Source organism: Dermacentor variabilis, chromosome 3, assembly GCF_050947875.1.
Source record: "Dermacentor variabilis isolate Ectoservices chromosome 3, ASM5094787v1, whole genome shotgun sequence".
In the NCBI taxonomy this organism is placed as follows: domain Eukaryota; kingdom Metazoa; phylum Arthropoda; class Arachnida; order Ixodida; family Ixodidae; genus Dermacentor; species Dermacentor variabilis.
The window spans coordinates 23,752,987-23,778,312 of record NC_134570.1 but is presented as its reverse complement, the minus strand read 5'-3'; the positions used below and the strand labels follow the sequence as shown (position 1 = coordinate 23,778,312).

Here is a 25,326-nt window from a genome sequence, read left to right as displayed (position 1 = left end):
AGTCTAAGGTATGTTGGAGCAATTCAGAAGGAAGCTTAAAGGCGCACTTAAAGGAGAAAATTATTTCTTCTGTATTAGTAATTTACCCTTGTACAATACCAAAAACACCACTCTTATTGTGAGAAGATCCTTATCATAAAGATTGGTTACATTGTTTTCTAAAGGTGCCAAGAACTGAATATGGCAAGTTTTGGAAACTTTGTTACAGAGCCAGCACAATTAGTAATGACAATATACATACATCTCAATTTGTGGCGTCACACTGACAAACTGGTGTTGGAATTTCAACACAGATTTCTAAAAAAAAAAACTTTCTCCTTTATTGTCTCTTCTAGTAATCAACCTACTATCATGAAATTAACCCTTTCAGGGTAGATTTTTTACACCATATGCGACCGCCCAGGGTCGATTTTTTTTTCCCAGCTTCCAATTCTTCTGAGGGACCTATCTAAAAAAAATTTACCGTAATTTTTCTGGAATGACGGTAAAGTGAGAAAAAAATATTTTGTGTTGGTATGTATGTACACTTTATTCATGAATAACAATAAAAAAGGAAATAAACTTATAAGAATTCAAAATTTGTTATAGTTCAAGGCTTAAAATATGTGCACACGCAAAAATATTGCAAGTCTGAAGTGTTCCTGCTCCTACACTAATATTTACGTTTATAGCATAATCGAACTGCATAGGTGACCGCGCTCAAAAAGACTGTGGTTGTGTGCCTGTCAAAAAAGCTAAACATGTGACAAACTTCCACATATCTTTATCTTATCGCCAACCAGAGGCAATTAAATATTGCGAGTTTCCCCCCCCCCCCCCAAGAAAAAAGGAAAGAAAAGGAAACGCATGCACAGCGGCGCCCTTCCTATGCTCACCGCTGTGAGCACTAAACGAGTGAGAAACAGGCGGCTGCCCTTTGAGGGATTAGTAATGAGATAGCCATCAGTTTTACAAGCGCAAGACGCCCATGGAACAAAACCCAAACTGCTGCCCGCCCGTGCGTGCGCCAATGCGCGAGCAGTAGTATATAGACGTGCCGGAGCAAACTAGCTCTAAAACAAACCATGCAACAAAAACCGAGAGAGGGAGGCACGAGAAAGAAGTTCCCTGTGTTCCCTCATAGTGGCAGCACATGCCAAGAAAGAAAAAATTTGGAAATTGGCGTGCTTTTTAAACGTACAGATGACGCCGTAAATATACGGCATCGACCATTTTGGATTTGTTCGCTTCGCCGTATATTTACGTCATTGACCCTTCAAGGGTTAAAGACAACATAGTTTTCGAAGACTACCCTATCAGTCTAAACTGATTCAGTGGTTCTCTTTAGTGTCTCTTTAGGGCATGCTGGTGTTTTCAGCAACTGCACAGAATCTGAGCCTTTGCTGTAATTGTACCATCTACCCTGCCAAACACAAACAGGCAGCTGCATGCATGGCTCCAACAGTTTCAGAAGCTGTGCAGCAGTGATTTTGTAGCTCTGTCAAAGCTGGGAAGGTATAAACGCCAAAAAGGTGTTTTTATTGTTGTCTTCAGAGTTATTGCAATGCCACAAGTGCTCGGAACTCCTTGAAAATTCTCAGACAGCTTTGGTTATGTGTGTTGTGACTTTCGAACGTTTGATACAGACAGCACCTGTAGATTTTGTTGCATTGTCATTCCACTTGTTCATATTTGTGTGTAGTAGATGCCCTAGACTGCTCATAGTGTAATACCATACTGCAGAAGCTTGTTGTGAACCACAGAGCAATGGCTAATGCTTTATATATTGGGTGTTTAATGTTTGGCAAATTAAAACATTACTTCAGCATAAGCAATTGCTTTAAAACTTAATTACCTTTTATCAGAGTTACGGAATGCAAGCTGCAGAATTCAATTGATCGTGGAATCATTCCACATTTTTATGCACGTGGAATGGAATGGAATGATGTGGCACCAGGCAGACAGATGGAGTGGAAATGAAATGGGAACCCGATATTCTGGAATGGAGTTTAAATAGAATGGGCACATAGTCATGAAATGCAAAATGTTGACTTTAAGTGAGACAATCAAGCTGGTAAATTTGCCATTTGGAGTGAACTAGACTTGGCCAATGTTTTGTATTTCTCCTATCGGTTCTTTCAATATCTAGCTATAAGTGACTAGTCCTGCTGTGTAATTATAAACAACACTGTATTCTGAACACACTACATTTCTGAAGACAGTGACCTTTCTGAATTTACAAGAATGAAGTGCATTTAAAGACAGCAACTTCTAGTTGTCAAAAAGTATTATTCGGTTTAGCAAGAGCACATTTAATATATGGCACAAGGATGGAGGCCAAAAATGGCATCGCAAATTGTTGAACCCTGCACGTGTCTATTTTGATTTGGAGCAGTCACAAGTTGGCAACTGTAGACTATAGTAAATATTTGAAAAATTGGTGCACCATGTAAGAAATGAGTTAGGTTTTGCTTAATCCTAAATTGAAAAACCACATAAACACAGAGGCATAATTTCACTATAAAGACCTTGAATATTATAGACCACTTGAAATTACGGTTTTGAAGAAGCCTAGAGAGTGAGCATTTGCTCTGTTTTTTTGCGTTTTTCGGTGTAAGGAGGAAGGGGCTTTGGAAGAGGAGACTACAATTCAGGCTGTGTGGAAACGCTCGACTCTCATGCGTCTCCTGTAATCTGGATTCTCCACATAGCTAGACGCCAGCGGGGTCGGTGTGGTAAACTGAAGTGCAAATATGGAGATGCATGGACGTTTTCTTCTAGTTTTGTTTACTAAATGTAAAATAGTAGCACATCATAGTGCAGAACTTGATGTGCTCCAGCAACACTTGCGCACCGGCATTGCGTAACGCCTAGCATCGCCACCGATTCCACTACTGTCGAACATGCGGCTGAAACAAACATGCCTGGCAAAACGTACCGTGCTTGCGCTTCTCCGCAGGCTGGCAACAGCGTGCATGCGCAAGCAAGCGCCACGGGGCTAAGCAGTGAGGTGAAGCACTCATTCAGGGCCAGGAGCGGCGTAAGGACGCATGGAAGTAGCTTCGGAGCTACCTTACGCTGAGGAAGCACCACGGAAACCTTCACTGAGGGCCCCTCAGTAAGGAAGCTTTCAGAGTAACATAAGGTGGCCTCACCGCAATAAAGCTTCCTTACTGAGGTAAGGAAGATTTCATTGTTTGGCCTTTAGTGTATGAAAGGTGCAATAAGTCCCCTCTTGATTGTTTGCAATACTGCATTGTCATTCGTTTGTCCCAAGAGCATGTTTCAGACCCCACAACTGTCACCACAAATTGGCATGCTTTGGAGATATTTTGATCGCAAGAACGGAATATAGTTTGCAATCGCATCACATATTCGTAACTTCTAACACGTGCAGCTAACGTATGTATGCTGACGCTATTTGACAATCAAGATAATAAAATTTGTGTAATAATGTTTTATGTACTTCTTTGTCTAGTCCTGTCACACGTGTAATTGCTTTATGTGCACATCTTGTAATTACTGCGCAAGTAGCAACAGTTGTAGAGAAAGCAGTGCAGTTACTGGAATCGGATGAATCCCAGGAATGGGAATGGTCCAACTCTCACCATTTCAGGAGTCTAAAGGAGTGGAATCTATAGAAATTTCCACCGTTCGGAAGCGAATTGGCATGGAATGAAGGACCCCACTCGGCAACTTTGCTTTTTATTGGGTCATAAAATGTGTTCTGTGTATTGTGTGTACTATAATATATTATATATCACACTATATGCTACACATTTTGTTATTCTCAACATTCGATAAGAGGTGGCAGCTGCAATCACAAAGGGGGCGAAATGCAAAAATGCCCATGTCTAGTAGTACGTTGGAGGCACGTTAAAGATTCGCTGGTGGTAAGAATTAATCCAGAGTCCCATACTATGGCATGCCTCATAATCAAATCGTGGTTTTGACAATGACAATGATGACAATGATGTTTGTTTTTGCATCAGTACATGACGCGAGGAGCATGCAGAAAAAGCTGCCACATGGACAGCTTGACGAAGCCGCAGGCCCCCGCATTGGCGTTTGCGCGGCGTTAGCGAGCACAAAGGTAGTACTTCATTGTTGTACATTATTGTTGTACATGTACATCAGTACATCAACACATGAAACCCCAGAATCCAACATTCTATAAGAGGAGCAAGTTTGTAAAGTTCTTTTGCGTGTCTTAAAGGGAGACTGCACTGGTATGGTCCTTCTTTCTGCCATAGGAAGTGCTAGAATTTTTGTGATCTCTAGTACTTTTGGTAACAAAGAATACAGCACACAGTAGTGTGAATATACAAGAGGGCATTTATTGCTTATTCTATGTGAGACTGTCAACTAGCCAAATTACATGCTAGGAATAGTTTCTTGATAAGGCATGCTGAGGGATTAAAGAATATTCACTCGCCAAGCGAGGATATCGAGTGAATAATCAAACATTAACAAGTGCAGTCCTGAGAATAGGAGAGCATGTTCGCCCATGCCAGTGTTACGCTTCTAAGCCAAAAGCGAAGCCTTCCATAGATTAGTTCCATGAACTGAATCAACAAGTGTGCTTTCATTCTGCATGTGCTGACATCCCACAACCAAAGAGAATGAAATTTTACTTGGGCCTGAGTTATCAATACCATCAGGTGGTACTAGCATCAGAACGCTTACACCATCTCCTGTTGCAGCTGCATAGCTACATTACACTCCCATTATTGCATGTTAGTCATGCGGCATGGAGCAAGAAACATTTAGGAGTGGAAACTCCGCTGTTTGCGGCAACTAGAAAAGGTCACAAGCCTGCGGAGCCACTATCATGCTGGCAGCGCCTGGCGGCCGTTTCAGTTGCCAGGGCAACCGGTCGAGCGTGTTGCTCCCGTTCGGCCGCGCACGCCTGACTTCTATTGAGGGCATGGAGGAAGTGGCCAGAGAGTGCGCCTGCCCAGGCGCTACATTTCTTTTTTTTTCGCTGCGGCTTCTACGACGCGCCGCATGTCGCCACCACTGCATACGGCCCCATCAGCGCATACAATTGTGACCTTATCTGGTCGCCCGCGCTCACTCACGCTGACGGGAGTTTCACCTCCTAAATGTCTTCCTCCCTGTCATGCGGTAAAGCTGAACATCAGGGAATGCGAGAGCTGTGCTGGGAAGACAAACATTAGGGGAGGCAAGAAAGTTGTGCGTTCCCACAAATTCAATCAATACTGCGTCATCTCTTTACTGTATGCTGATTAACAATAACAGAATTGTATTGTACTGAACAAGTTCTGTTTGGGTTTGTTGGTTAATGAAAAATCAGCAGTTATATCGATTTTATAAGTGGCTGTGCTTTCCTGTTCAGATTTTTCTTTGTCTTGCTTTTTTTTTCTATATTCATCACTGGTGCTCATACTAGTGTTTGTCTGGAGATGCTGGCTTAGTTTTTTCTTCTTTGTCCTCTCTTTTTTTCTTTTCACCTCATTTCAGTATGACAATCGAGGCCGTAATTTCCTCCATATTGCCATCCAAAAGAGTGACATTGAAAGTGTGCTCTTCCTTCTGAGCATACATGTCAACATCCACTCGAGGACGCAAGATGCTTCACAGCTCACTCCACTTCACTTGGCTGTTGAAGCAGGTTCCGAAATGATTGTGCGCAACCTGGTAATATACTCCTACACTTTATTGCAAATGTCATTAGAGTTGCGATAACGGGTGGCTGCCAAGAACAATAACGTTTTTGGGTGGCCATATGTGCACATGCTTTACGGTGATGGAGTTGAAGTTTTTAGAATAAATTGACATTTCAGATATTACTCGCAATATCATTTAGCATAGCAATAGCATTCATCACGTACATTAGGACAGTTCTACATAGAATTCCATGAACAATATTAGAGTGATTAGTATTTCTAAACTATTACTATTCTCAGTATTCCCAGTAAACATGTTTGGAGCACTGACTGACTTGAAGTGCGTTAAGACTTGAAGTGTGTTATTGGACCAAGTGCCCTGAAATAGTTTTAATGGTATTAGTTCATTTAAAGAATTATTGTACTACTAGTTAGTATGTATTATCTTTGATGGATGTGGTTGTAAGGAAGCTTTGTCAAAAAATAACATCCTCTTTATTTCTACTTTACTGTCATTTGCTTCTCTCAGTTCAAGCATATGATGTTTGTACACAGGGAAACAAAAATCTGAGAAAGGAAGGTAATTCCTAAAAAAAAACATGCTCATTTATGTTTATTGAACAGTCGCAACCATCAGCTTCAAGTGCACTGTCAAGCTATCCAATGCTTTATCTTCCTTTCCTGGTTCCATTGTGTTGCAAAATTTTTATCATGTGAAAGCAAATTAGCCTTCTAATAAACATAAACTACCATTTTCTGCTCTTTAGTCAATGAAAACAAGTTTATTGTATAGCTCGGAAGTTGTTATATGACAACTGTACTATCTTCTGTGGAACTGCCACAAGAGTTCAGTAGCTGTGGGGCTGTGCCGGTGAGCGCAAGGTCATGGGTTAAATTCCTAGTTGTGGATGCTAAAATTCCAGTTTCTTGGATCCCAGTTTACATTGAGCAAGCCTAAGTGGTCAAAATTCTTAGAGTCCTCTGCTACAGTGCCTCTTGTAGCCCACATGTTCCTCTGTAACTTTATTATTATACTGTTATTAACTATGTTGGAGCTTGATTGAAATGCAGACTAATATTATAGATTAGAATGTACTATCCTGATTTTCCGCATTCAGCTGTCTTAATTGCATGTGCCGTGTGCTTGTGTTTTTTTTATATCCCAGTAATACATCCTGAGGATGTTTTATATATGTAGATATATGTATATATATTGGAATGAACACGGACCAGGAAGGTGGGGTAGCACTCGGCGCATTCACAATGACAGCCATCCCGAAACAGTTAATGCCACCCACCAGAGCCATTTGCGGCAGCGTGGCAGAGTGTAATGAAGAAGAAAAGTGGCACTTGGGGCGCGGGTGCTTGCATGGCAGGCATGAGAGACAGTGAAGTTAGAATAAAGCAGGCAATCACGGGGACAGCCTCTTGTCCGATTCTCTCCTTTACAATATATATATATATATATATAAAGTTTTTGTGTTTAACTTTCTTTGGCTTCTTTTTTGTAGATTCTGGCTGGGGCGAATGTCAATGACTTGACCTTGCAGAAGCAGACTGCATTGCATCTGGCTGCAGCGAAAGACCACAGTGCAATATGCAGTGTACTGATAGAAAATAATATTAATTATGATTTGGCTGACAGCGGCATCAATAATGGTGATTATCTTCTCGTTTTGTTGTCTGTACTTTCTGTGATGGTAACTTGTTTTCATGTAGTCATAGTAGAACTAACTGGTATTATGGTGGCAGTTTATAGGTAAGATGAATAAGCACAATAGGAAAGGCGACTTTGTGGAAGTGTGACATTTAAAATTTATTTAGACCATATTTAGACCAACAGTAAAAATGGGGGGGTATGTTCTGGCTACCCAGGGAGCAAGAAAAGGATTGTTATTCAAATACTTGAACTAAAGGTATCATTTTATGCTCTTAGAACCCTTAAGCGCAACATGGTGTGCATCCTCTTGAAGAAATGTGTGCCCTTGAGGGAGAGAACTTATGATTAAGTTCCAAAAAGCATAGTAACAGTATGCAAAATAGAAGTGAGGCGTGCAGACAGGACACAAGAGTAGAGAAGTGGACAACACGAACGCCGACTATCAACTGAAGGGAGCACTGAGGTGAAAAAAGAAAGACACAAAACTCATCTGAGCATGCTCAGGCATGGTAACACCACGTGTCAATCGGGTACACGTGCCGGTCTACGTGAGAGATAACTGTTGAGGCACTTAATCTCTTCCTTATGTAAAGTAATCGAAGGCTGACTCACGCACGCACTTCCACCATTATAGATATGCCATGCCTCTACGATAAGATGCGTATCTTCATTCTTATGCCTGTACAATATCGCGCATTCATCTAACTCTGGCGTGCAGTTACAATCTCGGCAATGTAGCGAGAGATTAGAAGGCGATCCACCGGTTAACGACGTTTTATGTTCCATTAGCCTCTGATTGATACACCGTCCCGTTTGCCCTACGTAGAACTGGCCACAGATAAGGGGAATTTTATAAACCACACCCATACAACAGCCAGTAAAACTGTTGTTCTTATTGTGCTTCACTGGACAAATATCTGTTCGTTTTTTGCCTTTTACCCGCTCCTTTCTATTCTGTACGGCAGCGCATATCTTACCTAGCTTATTGGGAGCAGTGAAAGCAACATGAACATCATATCAACTAGCAACTTTTTAAGCCTGTGCGACACAGAATGAATATATGGAATAGCTACTACTCTTTTTTTGCTATTACTGCTTTCTGTAATCACGTCCTTCCCTCTCGAAACCGACTTCTTAAGGCACTCAGCCACAGTGGCCACCGCTACACTAGGATAACCTGCTTCTAATAGGCGCTGGACCTGCGCATTCAAACTGGCGCTCATTTCGTGCATGCAGGATCTGGTGAGGGAAGACTTAAGGCACAACATGGCAATTCCGTTTTTTACTAATTTAGAATGCTTGGATTGAAAGTTTCGCAATGGCTTCGAAGATCTTGGGGAGTACTGCCAACAAACATGATTTTGTTCTGTCGTTCTAAGCTTAATTTCTAGTACTCTGAGCCCTTTTCCATGTTCCCCTACTTATCTGCACAATCCTTCTTCATTAGCTTCCCTAATTGCGATATGTATGTTCCGCGCTAGAACCATATCGTGGTTTAGTCGTAATCGTGTCGTCCCATTGGAAGTTCAAATGATGTGCGGCTTTCTTCAACCATCAACTGGGAATGCAAGGAGGATTGGAGCTATTCTTTCCGCTGAATCATGGCGCCAAGTTAGGTTCTACCAGGAGTGTCTAAGGGTCCGTTGCGCGGCCCTGGGAAACGGTCGCCATTGGAACCACCCCTACGCCGATTGGAGTAAGTTAGCCGTGCAACATGCGGACTTTCTATGGAGGATGAAACTTCCGGAGCATCAACAAAGCAAGAGGAAACACCTTTCTAATAATTCACCGTCAAATAACGTACTGGTTCTTGGAGATGCCATCGTAAGTGATAACCATAGAAGAACCCTTGCTTTAGGTCCTAAGCACTGTTTTAAGCCTAACATAAAACCCGTTGACGTTTTAAGCATACCGCGCTGCATAACCAGGTTCGTCCCGTAAGAAGAACGCTCACGCTGTATTTCGGTTTGCATTGCTAGCATTAAACAATCAAATTCTCATTTTAAGACGCCTGACCCTGTCCGACCGTTAGTTGATTACCTTGTGGAGCATAAACTTCGACTAGTAATATCTGACAAGGAAGGTCATTTCGTAATTATGCCAGATGACATGTTTTCAGAAAAAGCAATTTCAGCCATAGAAAAGAATTTGCAGCCAGTAAAACTCAAGCCTTCGGTAGTTACGCAACGTGCGGCTGACCTCTTGTCAAGGCATAATCTTGATAGGCTTGTCTGTAATGTCTAGAAAGCTAAATCCCTCACCTTAGAACTGTTTTTCTCGGCCAAGACCCATAAACAAGAAATTCCTTTTCGTGCTATAGTGTCAGAGAAAGGGACATGGCAGGTTTGTGTCGCTAGTTACCTACAGAACTGCCTAGCTCCACTAGTTTTTTCAGACCGCTTTTGCCTACGTAATTCTCAGGCACTAGTTCAGTATTTGAGAGAGGAAAATCGTGGTGATTGTACAGCTTTTAGTATGAATATCGAAGACCTGTATTATTCCTTGCCGCGTGACGGGTCGCTAAATTCCGTAAATGAGTGCATTAAAGAACAAGTGCAAGAGTCGGCTTTTATTGACAGATGCGGTGTTTCCACGGGAGCTTTTCTAGAAATTCTTTCAATGTACTTGAAGTCGACACTGATTGTGTGGAGAGATGGCATTTTTCTTCAGAAATCAGGCATTTGTATTGGCTCAAAGGTTGCCCCTATCCTTAGCAACATTTACCTGAGTAAGGTTGACAACTGCTTAGAGAAAGCCTTAGGTGATAGCGTTATCAAGATATTTCGTTACGTTGATGATTACCTGATTTTCTGCAATAGGGAAGAATTCGATTCCGCTGCTACCTCAGTAAGTGAGCAATATAAACTTTATGGGGGAGGATTAAAGTTTACCAAGGAATTTCCTCAGTGACGCGTAATTCAATTTCTTGACATTTCCTTGATCTTCGAACAAAATCATGTTTGTTGGCAGTACTCCCCAGGATCTTCGAAGCCGTTGCTAAACTTTCAATCCAAGCATTCTAAATTAGTAAAAAACTGAATTGCCATGTCATGCCTTAAGTCTTCCCTCACCAGATCTTGCATGCACAAAATGAGCGCCAGTTTTAATGCGCAGGTCCGGTGCCTATTAGAAGCAGGTTATCCTAGTGTAGCGGTGGCCACTGGCTGAGCGCCTAAAGAAGTCGGTTTCGAGAGGGACGGACGTGATTACAAAAAGCAGTAATAGCAAAAAGAGTAGTGGCTATTCCGTATATTCATTCAGTGTCACACAGGCTTAAAAAAGTTGCAAGTAGATATGATCTTAATGTTGCTTTCACTGCTCCCAATAAGCTAGGTAAGATATGCGCTGCCGTACAGAATAAAAAGGAGCGGGTAAAAGGCAAAAAACGAACAGATGTTTGTCCAGCAAAGCACAATAAGAACAACAGTTTTACTGGCTGTCGTATGGGTGTGGTTTATAAAATTCCCCTTAGCTGTGGCCAGTTCTACATAGGACAAACGGGACGGTGTATCAATCGGAGGCTAATGGAACTTAAAAGGTCGTTAACCGGTGGATCACCTTCTAATCTTTCGCTACATTGCCGAGATTGTAACTGCACGCCAGAGTTAGTTGAATGCGCGATATTGTACAGAGATAAGAATGAAGATACGTGTCTTATGGTAGAGGCATGGCATATCTATAATGGTGGAAGTGCATGCGTGAGTCAGCCTTCAATTACTTTACATAAGGAAAAGATTAAGTGCCTTAACAGTTATCTCTCACGTAGACCGGCACGTGTACCCGATGGACACGTGGTGTTACCATTCCTGAGCATGCGCAGATGAGTTTTGTCTTCTTTCTTTTTTCGCCTCAGTGCTCCCTTCAGTTGATAGTCGGCGTTCGTGTTGTCCACTTCTCTACTCTTGTGTCCTGTCTGCACGCCTCACTTCTATTTTGCATAATGAATCCTTACCAACTAGCTCAGCTTTCGGTCGTTCCATAGTAACAGGTTGCCCATTGTGCTATAGTATTCTGACAGGTCTGCTTTTCCTTCCCCTGAAAGGCCAGATAAGCATTTGCCAAGGCAGCTCCATTTACAAAGGTGAAACTGTGTAAGGGCACATCGCGATGATGAACCAGACTGTTGGACCCCCTTGCACTATTGCCCCCTCTTTGCCCTTCCAAAATTAAGGAAGGTCCTAGAATGCGGGGCAAGCTTGACCGCGTTGAGTTCTCCACACCCTTAAGCATGAAAATTGATAGATTGCCTCAGGGTTCTGTTTTATAAGGTGCACGTTAATGTTTTGTGCTGAAGATATGTTGCTGCTGCTTTAGTATGTTGAACCAACTGGCCCACCAACTTATGGTCAATGAAGATATTGGGGCATACACCTTGTGTATTCACAGTATAATATTGCAATTGTTCTGTATTGCTGCATGAATCATTACTAAAAGCTTGCAATATTTCAACCTTCCAGCTCTTCATGTTGCATGCCTGAAAGGGCACTTAGCAACATGCAGGGTGCTACTCACAGAGAGTCGAATAAATGCTGAAGCAGTGAACATGAGGCAAGTGTTTCCACGGCACCTTATATTCTTGTACCTTGTTTAGAGTTCGACAGTGAAAACTTGTGTTGGGCTCTTCCCTGACTCCAAAGCTCAGAGATGCGTCAGAGTTGCCATCACATTTCTTGCAGACAAAAAGAAAAGTTTTTGACTAACTGTAATGAATGTAATGAAGTTTGCACAGAATGCGGGATTGATAGAAGTGGCTGCATATTAAGAAGTTAACCAGCACAGATTCTTGACCAAAGTGACGAGCAATGAACATCTAAGTGTCAATCTTCTTGTGTGCTCTTTTTGCCTGTACTAAGATTCTTTGTTTGCAAGTATGCAGTTTGTCTGTACAGATTTGGATGCAACCAATGTCAGCCACAGGCTATAAAGAAAAGAAAAAGCTATAATCTTATTCACCTCAGGATTTGATGCTGGGTTTACTGCATGTCAGCGAGGCACAGTATTGCATAGCATAGTTGTATTTCTAAAGAATTGTATTTTGTAAAAAAATGTCACAGCCAATATCACGCAACCCCTTCCCTTTTGCACTGAATGAACAACATGAACTGAAAAAAAAAAAAGGAAACTTTATGACTGTACTTCCCTTGCTTCTCATGCAATACATTGCTTGCATGAACATTACCTAATGCCATCCTCGGCCGGGCATATGTTTGTGGCCCTTGCTGTCATTTAGAAAAATCTCTTTGCAGAGAGGGCAAGCAAAAACAGTTAAGCCAAAAAATCAAGACAAACAATTAAAGTGTTCACCCTTTCAGCGTCATTGACGTACTACAGTTAAACCTCGATATAATAAATTTCAGTATAATTAAATTCACGATATAACAAAGTATTTTACTTTTCATAACCTCTTGTCCATGTATTTAGAACCTCAATATTACAAAGTGTGTTCGTATGCTATTCTAATATAATGAAATTTCACTGCAGCCGCAAAACAATGCCATGCTAAGAGATTTATTAGCAACGGGCGCAGGCGAATGGGTAGCAGTCATACGCGTTCGGCAAGGACAGCAACCACGAGCTCATACAGGTAGCGATGGTGCTGTGGCGCAGGCAGGCTACTCTTCTTCATTAAAGCCATGACAATAAATGGAAACTTCCGCCGACGCACATGGTCAAATGATTGAATTACGAGCGGGTGCTTGCAAACATTCGTCTCAAATTGCGCCCATGGGGCAAGAGAAACCACAGAAGTGGATCCGCATCATGTTCCATACGAAGCCCAAGTGCAATAAGATCCCATCACGCCCCACGCACTGTGTGCTTTAGGTGCGAGTGAGAGTGTGCAAGAGTGAGACAAAGATGGTGAAATCACGAGTGTCATGCACTTTCCCCCGTGAGCAAAGGGAAGGAGGGGGAGGGGAGCGAGCTCACAGTAATGCAATCGAGCGCGAATCGAGTGCATGTGAGGCGGCAGGGACAGATAACTTTGCATGTGTCTCGATTTCTGGCACACGGCTCAGCGCCTACGCAGCCACGCACCCTGCTTTAGAGGTAATCTGCCACATGTGCAAAGAGTGGACGTGCCGTGACAGCGTGACATCGTGTAAGTTGTTTTCCCGCACGTTTGGTACTGTAGATTGCTTGCTCTCGAGTGTCTGTGACCCGTTGAAGCGAGAGGCAAATGAAGCATTCGCTCCCCTCTGCCGGCGCTTTTCATCATAGCGTCATCCCAGTGTGGGCGACTCTATCAGCTGCAGGGGCGGAGTGCATGCGAAAGTGTGGCTGGCTTCTCTTAATGTGCACCGGCGATGTGAAGATATCGTCGACATGGCTATGAACCCTTATCATTCGTCACCAACTCCCAAATTCATCAAAATGAATTGTTTTCTCAAGTTCGCTTGTTTCGATTGCCCAATAATGAGGAAAATTCTGCGGCCCATTTGCTTGTAAGTAATATTGATCAATGACTGTACCTATTTGTGTAAAAGGTCGAATTTCAATTCAACGAAATTTTGATACAGTGAAGCAAATAGCCAATTTTACCGACTTCATTATATCTAGGTTTAATTGTAGTATGTTCTTGCATTCTGTCCCGCCATGTTCCTTTTCACATTCCTTTTGTGATATGAATGTGAGGACCACACCAAGTGAGCATTTGCCCTTATCTGGGTCATTATTTTTTTGTTTTGGTTTTGTTCAATAGAAAATAAACCGTTGTGTTCGTTTTATAATATCCAAGAAAAAAAGCTCAACGTTGGGGGTGTGTACCTACAGAAACGACACTGAAAGGGTAAAGGCTGTATGTGAATTGCACGGGACTGCATCTTCCTTTTTCCTTTTTTTTTTTAAGTGTGAAAGTTTATGACATGTGACATTCCTTCTCGTATTCTTCTTGTAGAGGCCAAAACCCACTGCATGTGCTCTGCCAGCACGGCAAAGAGAATGCAGCAGCCATTTTCGAACTTTTCCTGGAATGCATGCCACAGTACCCCATCAACAAACCTGACATTGAAGGGAATTCCCGTAAGTCGCATTTATTATTTGCACTTGTGTGTTACTCAATTCACATGGGTCTTTGAAAATGTATCAACAACTTCTACAAAGATGCATGCTTTATTTAGTGTATACTTGGCCACAGAGTTCAATGCATTGCAGATGTGCACCATCAGCATCTTTCTTACATGTTATCGCACACACATTTTTTTGTAACAGTGTTTGCCATGTAAACATGTAGCATGCCAGGCAGTATACTAATGTCCAATTTTATTGGTATACTACTATTGATGCAGTATTACAAATTCTTTTCTTTGCATGTGAAACTGCTAAGCATGCACAGACAAAAATTGCAAGTGAAATTTAGGGAAATTTGCATAATTAGTTGAAAAAACAAGTAAGGTTCTGAAATTTTTGCAATGGCTGAACATGCGACACTGATTATAGTGCATGAATGCTAAGCCACCTTTTTTCGTTGTCTTTCACCTGCCGCGGTTGCTCAGTGGCTATGGTGTTGGGCTGCTGAGCATGAGGTCACGGGATTGAATCCCGGCCACGGTGGCCGTATTTCGATGGGGGCGAAATGCGAAAACACCCGTGTACTTAGATTTAGGTGCATGTTAAAGAACGCCAGCTGGTCTAAATTTCCGGAGTCCTCTACTACGGCGTGCCTCATAATCAGAAAGTGGTTTTGGCACGTAAAACCCCATTATTTAAATTTTTCCTTGTCTTTCTATTTCTTTATTCTTTACATTAGTCAGAAACTGAATATTATTGTGAAGTTCATAGCCGTTTGGCCACCATTACTTTCTAGTAGCTTCCTTTCTGGTAGCTAGATAAACATGTTTTTTGTTACAGCCGTTTAAATGATTGTAAATATAAGAACTGACAAGCATCTGCTGCCCTTGTATCTTAATATAGGTCTCTTCACTTGTGCATAAGTCATGAATGTGCATCAATATGCTCACCTATGTCTGCTTAGCTTCCATTCTCACCAACCTTGCCTTCAAGCTTTGCTTACAAAGAAAACCTCCGAAAGTGCACCCAGAGTCTTGAAAAGCCATAGGCTGTTTTGCATGTGCCACATGCATAAACACAGTCTGTGGCATGTGAGGACTAAAATACCAGTTAAAATTCGGAGGACGCTTAAGCTTTGCCTTTAAGAGTGGAATGCAATAGTATTCCATGATTCCCGACTGCTTCTCACACTTCACGGCAACTGCAGCTTATGTAACTGTAATACCTACCGGGAAGCGCTGGCAGCGAATGCTATGCACGAGACAAGCCTTCTGGTAGAAGCATGGCCTCTTGCATGGGCCGCAATGCGGTGAAGGCAAGCGCCATCTGGAGGTGTTGCAAGGAACCGGGTGCGCCGCTTTATGGCCTTTGAGGTTTTCTGGTAGGCCATTGCCGCTCTATAAATGGTAGAAATGCTAGAAAAGAGGTTCGTGCTTTTTTGAGTTTTCGCGTAACAAAATTATGTTTTCTCATATATTCAAATTGCAATCCAACACTATCATGTCTGTAGGTTGTGCGTAAGTCTGTGCTTTACAATATTTCTGCGTATTTTAGCTTGAGAAATTCAATTAGTTTAACTTCTTTGCGCCACATGGAGGGCCTGCATGGTTGGGGTTTGCGTCGTTCGCAGTTCTTTTTGCCGAAATAACCTCAGACGCTGGATGCCTATGCCAGATTTTTTGCTACACGGGGCCCTTAGCACTATCGCATTAAAATAACTGCGTCTTTTCTTCTGGTATACAGTAAAAGCTTGTTAACCGTAGTTGGCCGGAGCTCGGAAAAAGTACGTACTAAACAGTAGTACTGCTTGACCGAAATAGCATGAGATCGCTCAGTTACCTGTCAAAAACGAAACTACGAGTGTGCAATAAAAGGGCAGAAAACATGCAGTATTTATTTATTCACTTGCGCGACAAAATCCTGTTATTTTTGTTTGATGCCGCAGTGAGCTAGCAGCGCATCGACGACAGCGGCCTCAAACTTTCTACGAGCCAGCTTTTCCGCCAGCTCCCTCTTCTAGGCAAACACCCACATGAGGCTGATGTAATGCGCAGCATCTGCCACTGTCAGGCTTGAATTGGCCATACTTTTGCTTTCCTTGTCATCCCCATCACTGTCGTTAGGTAACACTTTGGCAATAACAGAGGCAACAATGGCGAAAAGTTGAACCTAGTAGCAGATATATTTTCGCTGTTGCAGCAGCATTGCTGAGCAACTTCTCCTTCCAAATGCCACACACCGTAGTCAATGGTAGATCCCTCTCACGTGCCAGCACTGACTTCTTTGTGGCACATTCGACAGCATGAACAATGTCCAGTTTTTCTTCAATGCTGAGCACCCAGTTTTTGTCCTAGCTTGCACGACGCTGACAACGCCCCAACATGGGCATCAACGCTCTCTGGCTCAGGCACGGCGCCGAAATTATGTTGATGTGGCGTCACCTTCCTAAGCACTCTGCATTTGCGCTTGAAGGCCGTTCCATTCTCTGAGGCTTGTTGTTCTGCCAGGCCTACGTACAGTCGTGATATTGCGATAAAAAGTGGAAACACTATGTGTTAACCGATATGTACGCAATAAGCTGGTACGGTTTATGCGGATGCAAAACACACATGTTCAATGGCCACTGAGTCGGGGATTTGTCTTTACTACTTTTAAAATAAAACTACTTTTTAAGCAAGTACAGTTTAACGAGGGTTTACTGTACCTACCAGCCTGCAGACACATGAAAGTGCTGTTACTTCAGCCTTGTCTGCGCCTGGCTTTATATTGCAACCCCAAAAAACGGAGGAATCATGCAAGAGGTGTTGTGGTTGTGGACTCTGTGGTCTTTTTGACATTGATTGTCGCGAAAATCTGTAAGACATTGCACGCTAATCTACTACCTTCGACAATGCCACAGTTATGGGAGCTGCAGTCTTTATGAGACTGTGTTGCTGTTGCTTGCCTTACTAGTTACTGTTTCTTACTTTGTCACTCTGCTCATTAGCCGTGCCACATCAATACGACAGTAGCGGCGCATTGCATCACATTTCTAACACACCGTGTCTATGTAATGAGCAGTAATGTGCTAGGAAGGCAAAGTGCATGAGTACACCAGGCAAGGGTAGAATGAGGAGGATAAATTGGCATGTGCAATGCATGTAAATACTTGTGCATCACATCAAAGAAAAGTGATGACAGCTGCTGGCATGCGCTGTCCTCTACTCACCAGCAAGATGGTACTAATCAGAAGCAGGTTCAAGCTTGGTTTGGATGGCACCACAGTACAGGTGGCGCGTCCCCATGTTGCATGCTATTAATGGGCCAAGAAATGTGATGATCTGCTGTTGCAGTCATGTAAACACTGATACTGTGGCTTCAGTTAAATGTAGAGTGGTGCTGATTGTTCACAATGTCCCAATGGAGTCAGTGTACAACCATCGGTATACAGTAGAACCTCGCTGATACGTTCCCGTTACAAACGTTTTCCCAGCACCAACATTCACAGTCGAAAACACAAAAATTCCCCAAGAGAGTTTTAGCAGTTCATACGTTACCAGAAAACAAAATTTTTCGGCACCAACGTTCAGTACATTGCCAAACTGCGATCATATGATATGTTTTCCGGCCACTAGATCCCATGTAAACAACATGTGCAAGGCGCACATGATCAAGAACAGTATATAGCTGCCCGCCGCGGCAGCTTCACTGCAATACTTGCCCACCCGTCTCGTGCGAAAACGCCACTACGCACTCACTTTCTCATTTTGGTACCAGCAAATCTTCTCCGGGCTCGTCGCATGCGGCATTCACAACTATCACCACCAATCCTATTGCAATAAGCATCTTCGCCTATCTGCTTCATAGCATGTGGTGCCGTTGAAAGCGTAGTGCTCACTTTTAGTAGGCAATAACCGAAATGAACCTCCGTTCCTTGCTGCAGACTGCAATCATATACATCTTCCGGCCATTAGATTCCGTGTGAACAAGAAAATGCGCAAGGTTCACGCAATCATTGAGAACAGTATATAGCCGCCCATCTCGCGTGAAAACAACTGCACGCGTAGTTTCTTGTTCTGGTACCAGCAACTCTGTGCCCGGGTCATTTCATGCCACATTTACAGCTATCGCCGCCGAAACGAAACTGCTGCGATAAGCACCTTCACCTATTGATTTTACAGCGCTTGGTGCGTTGTGCCATTGGTAGCGTGTGTACTGCACGCCTATAATAAGTGATAATCCAAGCGCGCTGTCGTTCCCTGCTGCAGGCAGCGCGATGTGGGCATCACGTTTCACCTCAGCGGCATTCAACATCACCTGTCGGCTCAATTTTATTTCGATTTCCTGGCACCCTCTTAACACACCAGGCAATAGGAAAACAACAAAATGCATCTCATGCTGCAATGATCTGCACGACGCTTCGCATTACGTAGATGTCAACAGTAGTTGAGTCTGTCGAATTTGTTTAGTTAGTTCGGATCCTACATTCTTCCGGTTAGTATGTTTTTTCTCAGTTTTTTTCCAAAACGTATGAACGAGGTTCTGCTGTACTTGTTCCCATTGAAGATGCACAGACAACTGGGATCTTTGAAAGGCACAGGAAGGATAAGCAACATTTTGAAGGAAATTGTTGTGTCCCGGCTACGAGTAATGTGCCATATTGTTACACGAACTAGGGATTAAACACAATGTATACTATTTGCAAAACAGCTGCAGTTCCAGCCAGTTCAGCAACAGCTCAAGACCCAGAAGCAGTTCGTCTTCTTTGTCGAGGCACCCCCGTGCATTGTCCAAAACAAACAAGCAATCTGCATGTGGCATTATCCCCACCGGTAGTTGGGAGGTCAGGAGGCGAGCACAGGCAATTTTCCGTGCTTGGGCTGCCCTGGTGATGGCGTCAAGTGCATATTTGATGGCCTTTGCTGTGGCGGATGGAAGGAATGTGTCCAGTGGCAATAGAATGGACAACTGAGCTAGTTGGCTTACTTGCATCTTGAAACTGTAAAAGCGCACTAAGACAAGAACGCCTCGTCCTGTCCACTCTTTTCATTCTCATCTTTGTGCGCTTTTAGTTTCTAGATCCAGTGGCAATGTTGGTTTTCAGTCGAACAACAGAAAGAATGGGGAATAATCAGCAGTGTCATGGCGTGAGGAACTATATGAAAATGTGACAAAAGGCAGAGCAAGGTCCCAATCAGTATGGTTGGACGAGACATACTTTGCAAGCATGTCTGTCAGGGTTTGATTCAAATGCTCTGTGAGACTATTAGTTTGTGGATGGTAAGTCTTAGTCAGCTTGTGCCTGGTTGAGCAGGACTGCAGGATGTTGGTGATGACTTTTGAAAGGAATGTGTGGCCACAGTCAGTGAGCAGTTGGTGCGGAGCTCCATGTTGTAAAATTACATAGTGTAAAAGAAAATCGCCGACATCTGTGGCGCAGCCTGTTAGGAGCACTCTGATGATTCCGTAATGTGTGGCGTAATCTTTCGCCACAGCGACCCATTTGTTGCCAGATGTTGATAGAGGGAAAGGGCCAAATCCAAGCCAGTGCGAAAGAATGGCTTCGAAGGGGTGTCAAGTGGTTGAAGGCACCTGGCAGGGAGCGTCGATGGTGTTTTTCGACACTGGCATTTTCTCATACACCACAACATATTTCTGGACGGAGAGGGCAAGGCCTTGTCAAAAGAAGCGCCGGCGAATCTGGTCGTAAGTGCGGGAGATGCCAAGGTGACCAGCATTTGGCAAGTCGTGAAGTTCATGAAGAACAGCTGACCAGAGGTACTTGGGAATGACAAGAAGTAGGGCAGGACCATCAGGGTGAACTTTGTGGTGTTATAATACATCAGTCGCAGAGGACAAACAAGTGAAGGGACGAATCGGAAGGCAAAGGTTCCAAGCGAAGATCATATGTTCACGACATTTTATAGCTTCTGTGTGGGCTTATTCACCACGTTCAAAGAATGTCATGTGACCTTATTAAGTTTCACACCTGCCGTGGTTGCTTGCTTAGTGGCTTTAGTATTGCGTTGCTAAGCACAAGGTCGCGTGATCAAAACTTCACAGCGGCCACATTTCGATGGGGGTGAAATGCAAAAATGCCTATGTACTTGGATTTAGGTGTACGTTAAAGAACCCCAGGTATTCAAAATTAATCCGGAGTCCCCCGGTATGGCGTGTCTCATAACCAGATTGTGGTTTTGGTACGTGAAACCCCGTAATTTAATTTTATAATATTGTAAGTTGGGGACAGCCTGTATAAATCTGCAAGTAGTGATGCTTTACTGCTGTTCTTATAGATAATCTGCCACATAAACAGTATCAAGTTTTTCAGCAGAAAGTTTAGTCTAGACTTGGATTATGGATGCGCTTGTCCTAAGCACGTGAAATGTTAACCCTGAGCTAATGTAAAAGAAAGTCTCTTTTTTTTTTGACAGCCTAGTTCCTTCTCAGTAAAGCCTCCTCTAAGTGCCAATCAAGATGAGCACTGTGACCGATAGCCCTATTATGAAAACAGGGAATCTGTGTTTACTATCATACATGAAACAAATGTGAGTATTTCAGTTGATGTGCTTTGTCTGTGCTGTTCTCCACCCCGTGTTTCAACTTTGCAGCCCTGCCTTATAAGTACAAGTTCGGGTATTATCATCAGAGCCTGTAATGTGACTTGGTTCTTTATTAAAATAGCTTATTCATGTTGCAAAAGTTTAAGTGCCATGTTCCAATTACATTTTGCAGCTCTGCTGCTGGCATACATGCAAGGCAATGGCAATCTGTGCCGCTCGCTCGTGCGAGCAGGTTCCTGTTTGGGTGCTTGCAACCAGGCGGGTGTCAACATCTTCAACTACCAGGTGGCCACCAAGCAGCTTCTTGTGCGGCTTCTAGGCAAGTTCAATCTGTTTTCTCAATTCATGGGAGTGACAGCTGTAACTGATATATCTTTTTATATATATTTGGTTAGCTGCATGGCGCTCTACATGGGAAGAGAAGTGACAGGAAAGAACACTGACTTGCAAGAATTTTTATGGCGCATATAAACCAGGCTTAAATACCACGCTATGGTACATCACTTCATAACTATACCCGGCGTGGTTGCTCAGTGGCTATGGTGTTGAGCTGCCGAGCATGAGGTCGCGGGATCGAATCCCAGCCACGGCGGCCACATTTCGATGGGGGCGAAATGCGAAAACACTCGTGTACTTAGATTTAGGCACACATTAAAGAACCTCAGGTGGTCTAAATTTCCAGGGTCCTCCACTACGGTGTGCCTCATAACCAGAAAGTGGTTTTGGCATGTAAAACCCCATAATTTAATTAAATCACTTCACAACTGCCTTTAAACCAGCGAATGCTTCCCTCTTGTTTCATCAGCGTCATCTTCCAAATGGCAATATAAGCATTCCACATGCCTGCTTCATGACACTGGTTTTTCTTCTGATAAAGAGTCATTTCTCTGCCACCAGTTGCACTATGCACCAGCTTGTCTTTCAGTTGCACGACATGCCTGAGCAGTTGCTTTTGCATGTTCCTATAGATTTCCTGCCAAAGGAGCCTCCGTGGTCTGATGGGGACGTGTGCCTGGAGTGTGGCAACAAGTTTGGCATTAAAACAAGGAAGCACCACTGGTGAGAACCTTGACCTGAGATTTCTGTGTGCCATCTCACAATTACATTGGTGTTCAAGTGGATGCTACAAGGCCTGCTTTGAGCATTTCAGGCTTCATTGCAGAAAGCACTGCTCATGCTCCATGGTTGTCATTACACCCGAGAATTTTAATGGAGCACACTGATTTTTTTGCCATTTTTTTGATTAGGTATTCAGGCTTTTGTTTTAAAAAAATATTCGGACAATGTTCTGCATCTGCTGAAAACTCTCTGCATCCATGAAGCCAAAAAAAAAAAAAAAAACTACAGTTGAGGCAGAACATCTAAGAGCAGTGCTTGGTACTTGCAATAACCCGCCGCGATAGCTTAATGGCCACAGCATTAGTTGCTAAGCATGAAGTCACAAGTTCAGTTCCCAGCTGCCGTGGTCTCACTTTGATAGAACAAAATGCAAGAACACTTGTGTACCATGCATTGTTAAGGAACTCCAGGTGGTCAAAATTAATCCGTAGTCCCCCACTAGGCATTTTTCATAATCCCTTCTTTTACCTCATTTCTTGCATGTTCAGAATCTTGAAAAGCGTACAGCTGCAGAAGGGATTAGAAATGTTCAATTCCTCAGTGAGTTTTCTCAAGTTTGCAGACTCCATATATGGTAACTCTCTACAGGAACTTCAGATATGAGAATGTTATTCACATTTACACACTTGGATAGCACATCTCTAGCCGCATGAAAAATTTATGCCTCATGTGAAACATTTTGAAAAACAGTGAAAGCAAACCCGCTGCATGACAACATACATCATGAAAGCATCCAACCATCTATCTTCCAGTTCATTTTGCTAACATAACTTACAGACATTACTAAAGCTTGGGACACACGTCCAATTATTTTTTATTAATCATGTCATAAGAAGCCAACAAAATATTCAGACAATGTTCACATGCCTGAACCAAGACATGAAGATGGCAAGGACAACACAGGGAAAATTACTTGTACTTATGCAGTAAAACCTCGTTAAACCGCACCCGCTTAAACAGTGGTTTCGTTTTAAGAGTAGTAAAGTCAAATCCCTGACTCGGCAGCTATTGAACATAATGCGTTTTGTATCCGCATAAACCGTACCAGCTTATTGCGTACATATCGGTGAACATGTAGTGTTTCCACTTTTCGTCACGCAATCACGGTGGTACGTCATCCCCATTGAGCGGCCCTTCGGAACAACAGCCTTCAAGCGCCCTGTGCGTTTGCGCGTGAAGCCACATCAACATCAACGACAACATCATTTCGGCGTCGTGTAAGCAAGGACCATGAGGACTTGGCAAGCGCTCTTATCATGCCAAAGCTCAGATGAAAAACACCTGGTTCGCAGCGAAAAGAAAAATAAAGCACATCGTTCATGCTATTGAACGTGGCACGAAGAAGTCTGCGCTGGCATGCGACAGTGATCTACCATTGACAACAATGTGTGGCATTTGGAATGCGAAAAGATGTCGGCTATGAGGTTCTTTTCGCCATCGTTACCTCTGTTGCCGAAGTGTCACCTAACAACAGTGGCAGAAAGCTGCACATTACATTAGCCTCATGAATGCAATCATCACGACGAGAACAGCACCCCGCAATGAAAAAGGCGCCCCGCGAATTCTGCAGTGCTTCTACACCTGTGCAGGGAGAATATGCAGCGCCAACAAGGAATCTGCCACGCGAGTGTTTGCTGAGAAAAGGGGGCTGGCTGAAAAGCTGGCTCGCAGCTTCAGTAAGTTTGAGGCCGCTGTCATCGTTGCTAGGCAAGCGCGGCAACAAAAATAAGACTTTTGTCGCGCGAAGTGAATAAATACTGCATGTGGTTGCCCTTTCATCACACTCTCTCTGAGTTCCGTTTTTGACAGGTAAGCAGGCGATCTCATACTATTTCGGTTAAGCAGTACGTACTACCATTTAGTACATATTTTTTCCAAGCTCCGGCCAAATACGGTTTAACAAGGTTTCACTGCAATTGAATTAAAGAAATAACTTAGTGAAAATAAAAGTGGATGAAAACCAACGGGCTGTAGGTGGGATATGAACCCACGTCTTTGCATTGCATGTGCGATGCTCTTACCAGTTGAGCTACTGTGGCACTGTTTTCCCATCTACTTTCTGGGGTATTTATGCTTATTTGCTAGAAGTAATCCTGGGAGTGTTAGTTTTTCTGAACATAAACAGCACGAGAATGTCTGAACATGTTGAAATCATTTACATATGTACAGGTGGGGACAAAATTTTGTAGGATCTGCGAGTGTAGGCCGAACTGCATTCCAAAGTTCTCTGACAAAACATGCATCCTTTTATGGTCGTGTGCCTGTCAATACACAATACTGCGTGCCTACTTCATCAAAGGGAGCAGGAGTGTAGTTTGGCACAAACTAGCATATCCCGCAAAATATTTTCCCTACGTGTGCTAACGTGTCAGCGCTGGATTGCAGGTGAATAATTCTAAAAATATAACTTTGCTTTTCATTTTTGACGCTAATAAACACCAACCTTTTCTGCCAAATTAAATGCTTCACCTGTATAAACGTGATGTTGCCCTTTAGTGTCACTGGACAATCCCTTCGACTTGATCCACCCACCAACGTGTTTGATTGTAGTGCACCGTTCATACAACGAAAGAGCACAGAGCCAGCATACTCAACCAATATCTCATGGGTTATTGCAGCCTGGTGAGCTGCAAACGACCCAAATGGGCAGCACAACACAGTGGAGACCGAGTAAAGACAGGGACATACACAAATCCTTTGGTTTGACTTGATGCATAACGTATTTTGAAACTGAGTAACCAGCCTCTTAACTCGTATGTGCACTGCTGCATCTTTTCACTGAGCTGAACACTTTTGCTATTCCAGTCGTCACTGCGGGCGAATTCTGTGTGCCAAGTGTTCGGAGAAAGACATTCCAATTCTCAAGTTCAACCTCAACAAACCGGTGCGTGTATGCGGAGTGTGCTTTGACGTGCTGACGTTGGGTGCATCAGCCACCTGACAGCCAGCAAGAGAGACTGTTCGTCAGGCTGTCGCAACATTCAAGCCGAAATGGTGGTTCCGGTAGAGGAAAAACAGTTGTCCCATCATTGCTCAGTCCAACAGAAGTCACATTCTATATTTTTGTTCTGGAATAGAGCGTGTTAAATACTATGATAAACCATTTGTACAAATATGTATGAATATAATATGCCCATTTCTTCTCTGGAGGGACTCTGCACCTCACACTTGTCTGTAACACACTATTTATACAACTGTGGTTTAGCCCCTTCTAGATAGCTCCATAGAAAGGGAAGGATATGTCTCCCAGTTGTACATGGGACAAAAGAAATAAAAGCCAGTGTTTTTGTATCTAGAAAAGCTTGTGCATATTTCATTGTCCTTTTTTTGAAAATGAACACCCATTTAGTCAGCAAGAGTCACGTGATGCTTCTGCTGATTGCAAACA

General features: G+C 43.1%; 1 protein-coding gene across 1 annotated transcript in view; it reads left to right on the top strand.

Moving 5' to 3' along the window:
- Positions 1 to 25,085, top strand: part of LOC142575290 (rabankyrin-5) — a 70,836-nt gene extending 45,751 nt beyond the window's left edge. The window contains exons 17-23 of the mRNA XM_075684531.1: positions 5,464 to 5,640; positions 7,121 to 7,268; positions 11,727 to 11,817; positions 14,165 to 14,289; positions 20,992 to 21,138; positions 21,788 to 21,878; positions 24,744 to 25,085. Of these exons, the coding sequence (XP_075540646.1) occupies positions 5,464 to 5,640; positions 7,121 to 7,268; positions 11,727 to 11,817; positions 14,165 to 14,289; positions 20,992 to 21,138; positions 21,788 to 21,878; positions 24,744 to 24,879 (915 nt within the window). The 3' untranslated portion in view covers positions 24,880 to 25,085. The remainder of the gene's footprint in view (positions 1 to 5,463; positions 5,641 to 7,120; positions 7,269 to 11,726; positions 11,818 to 14,164; positions 14,290 to 20,991; positions 21,139 to 21,787; positions 21,879 to 24,743) is intronic.
- Positions 25,086 to 25,326: the final 241 nt, after the last annotated feature.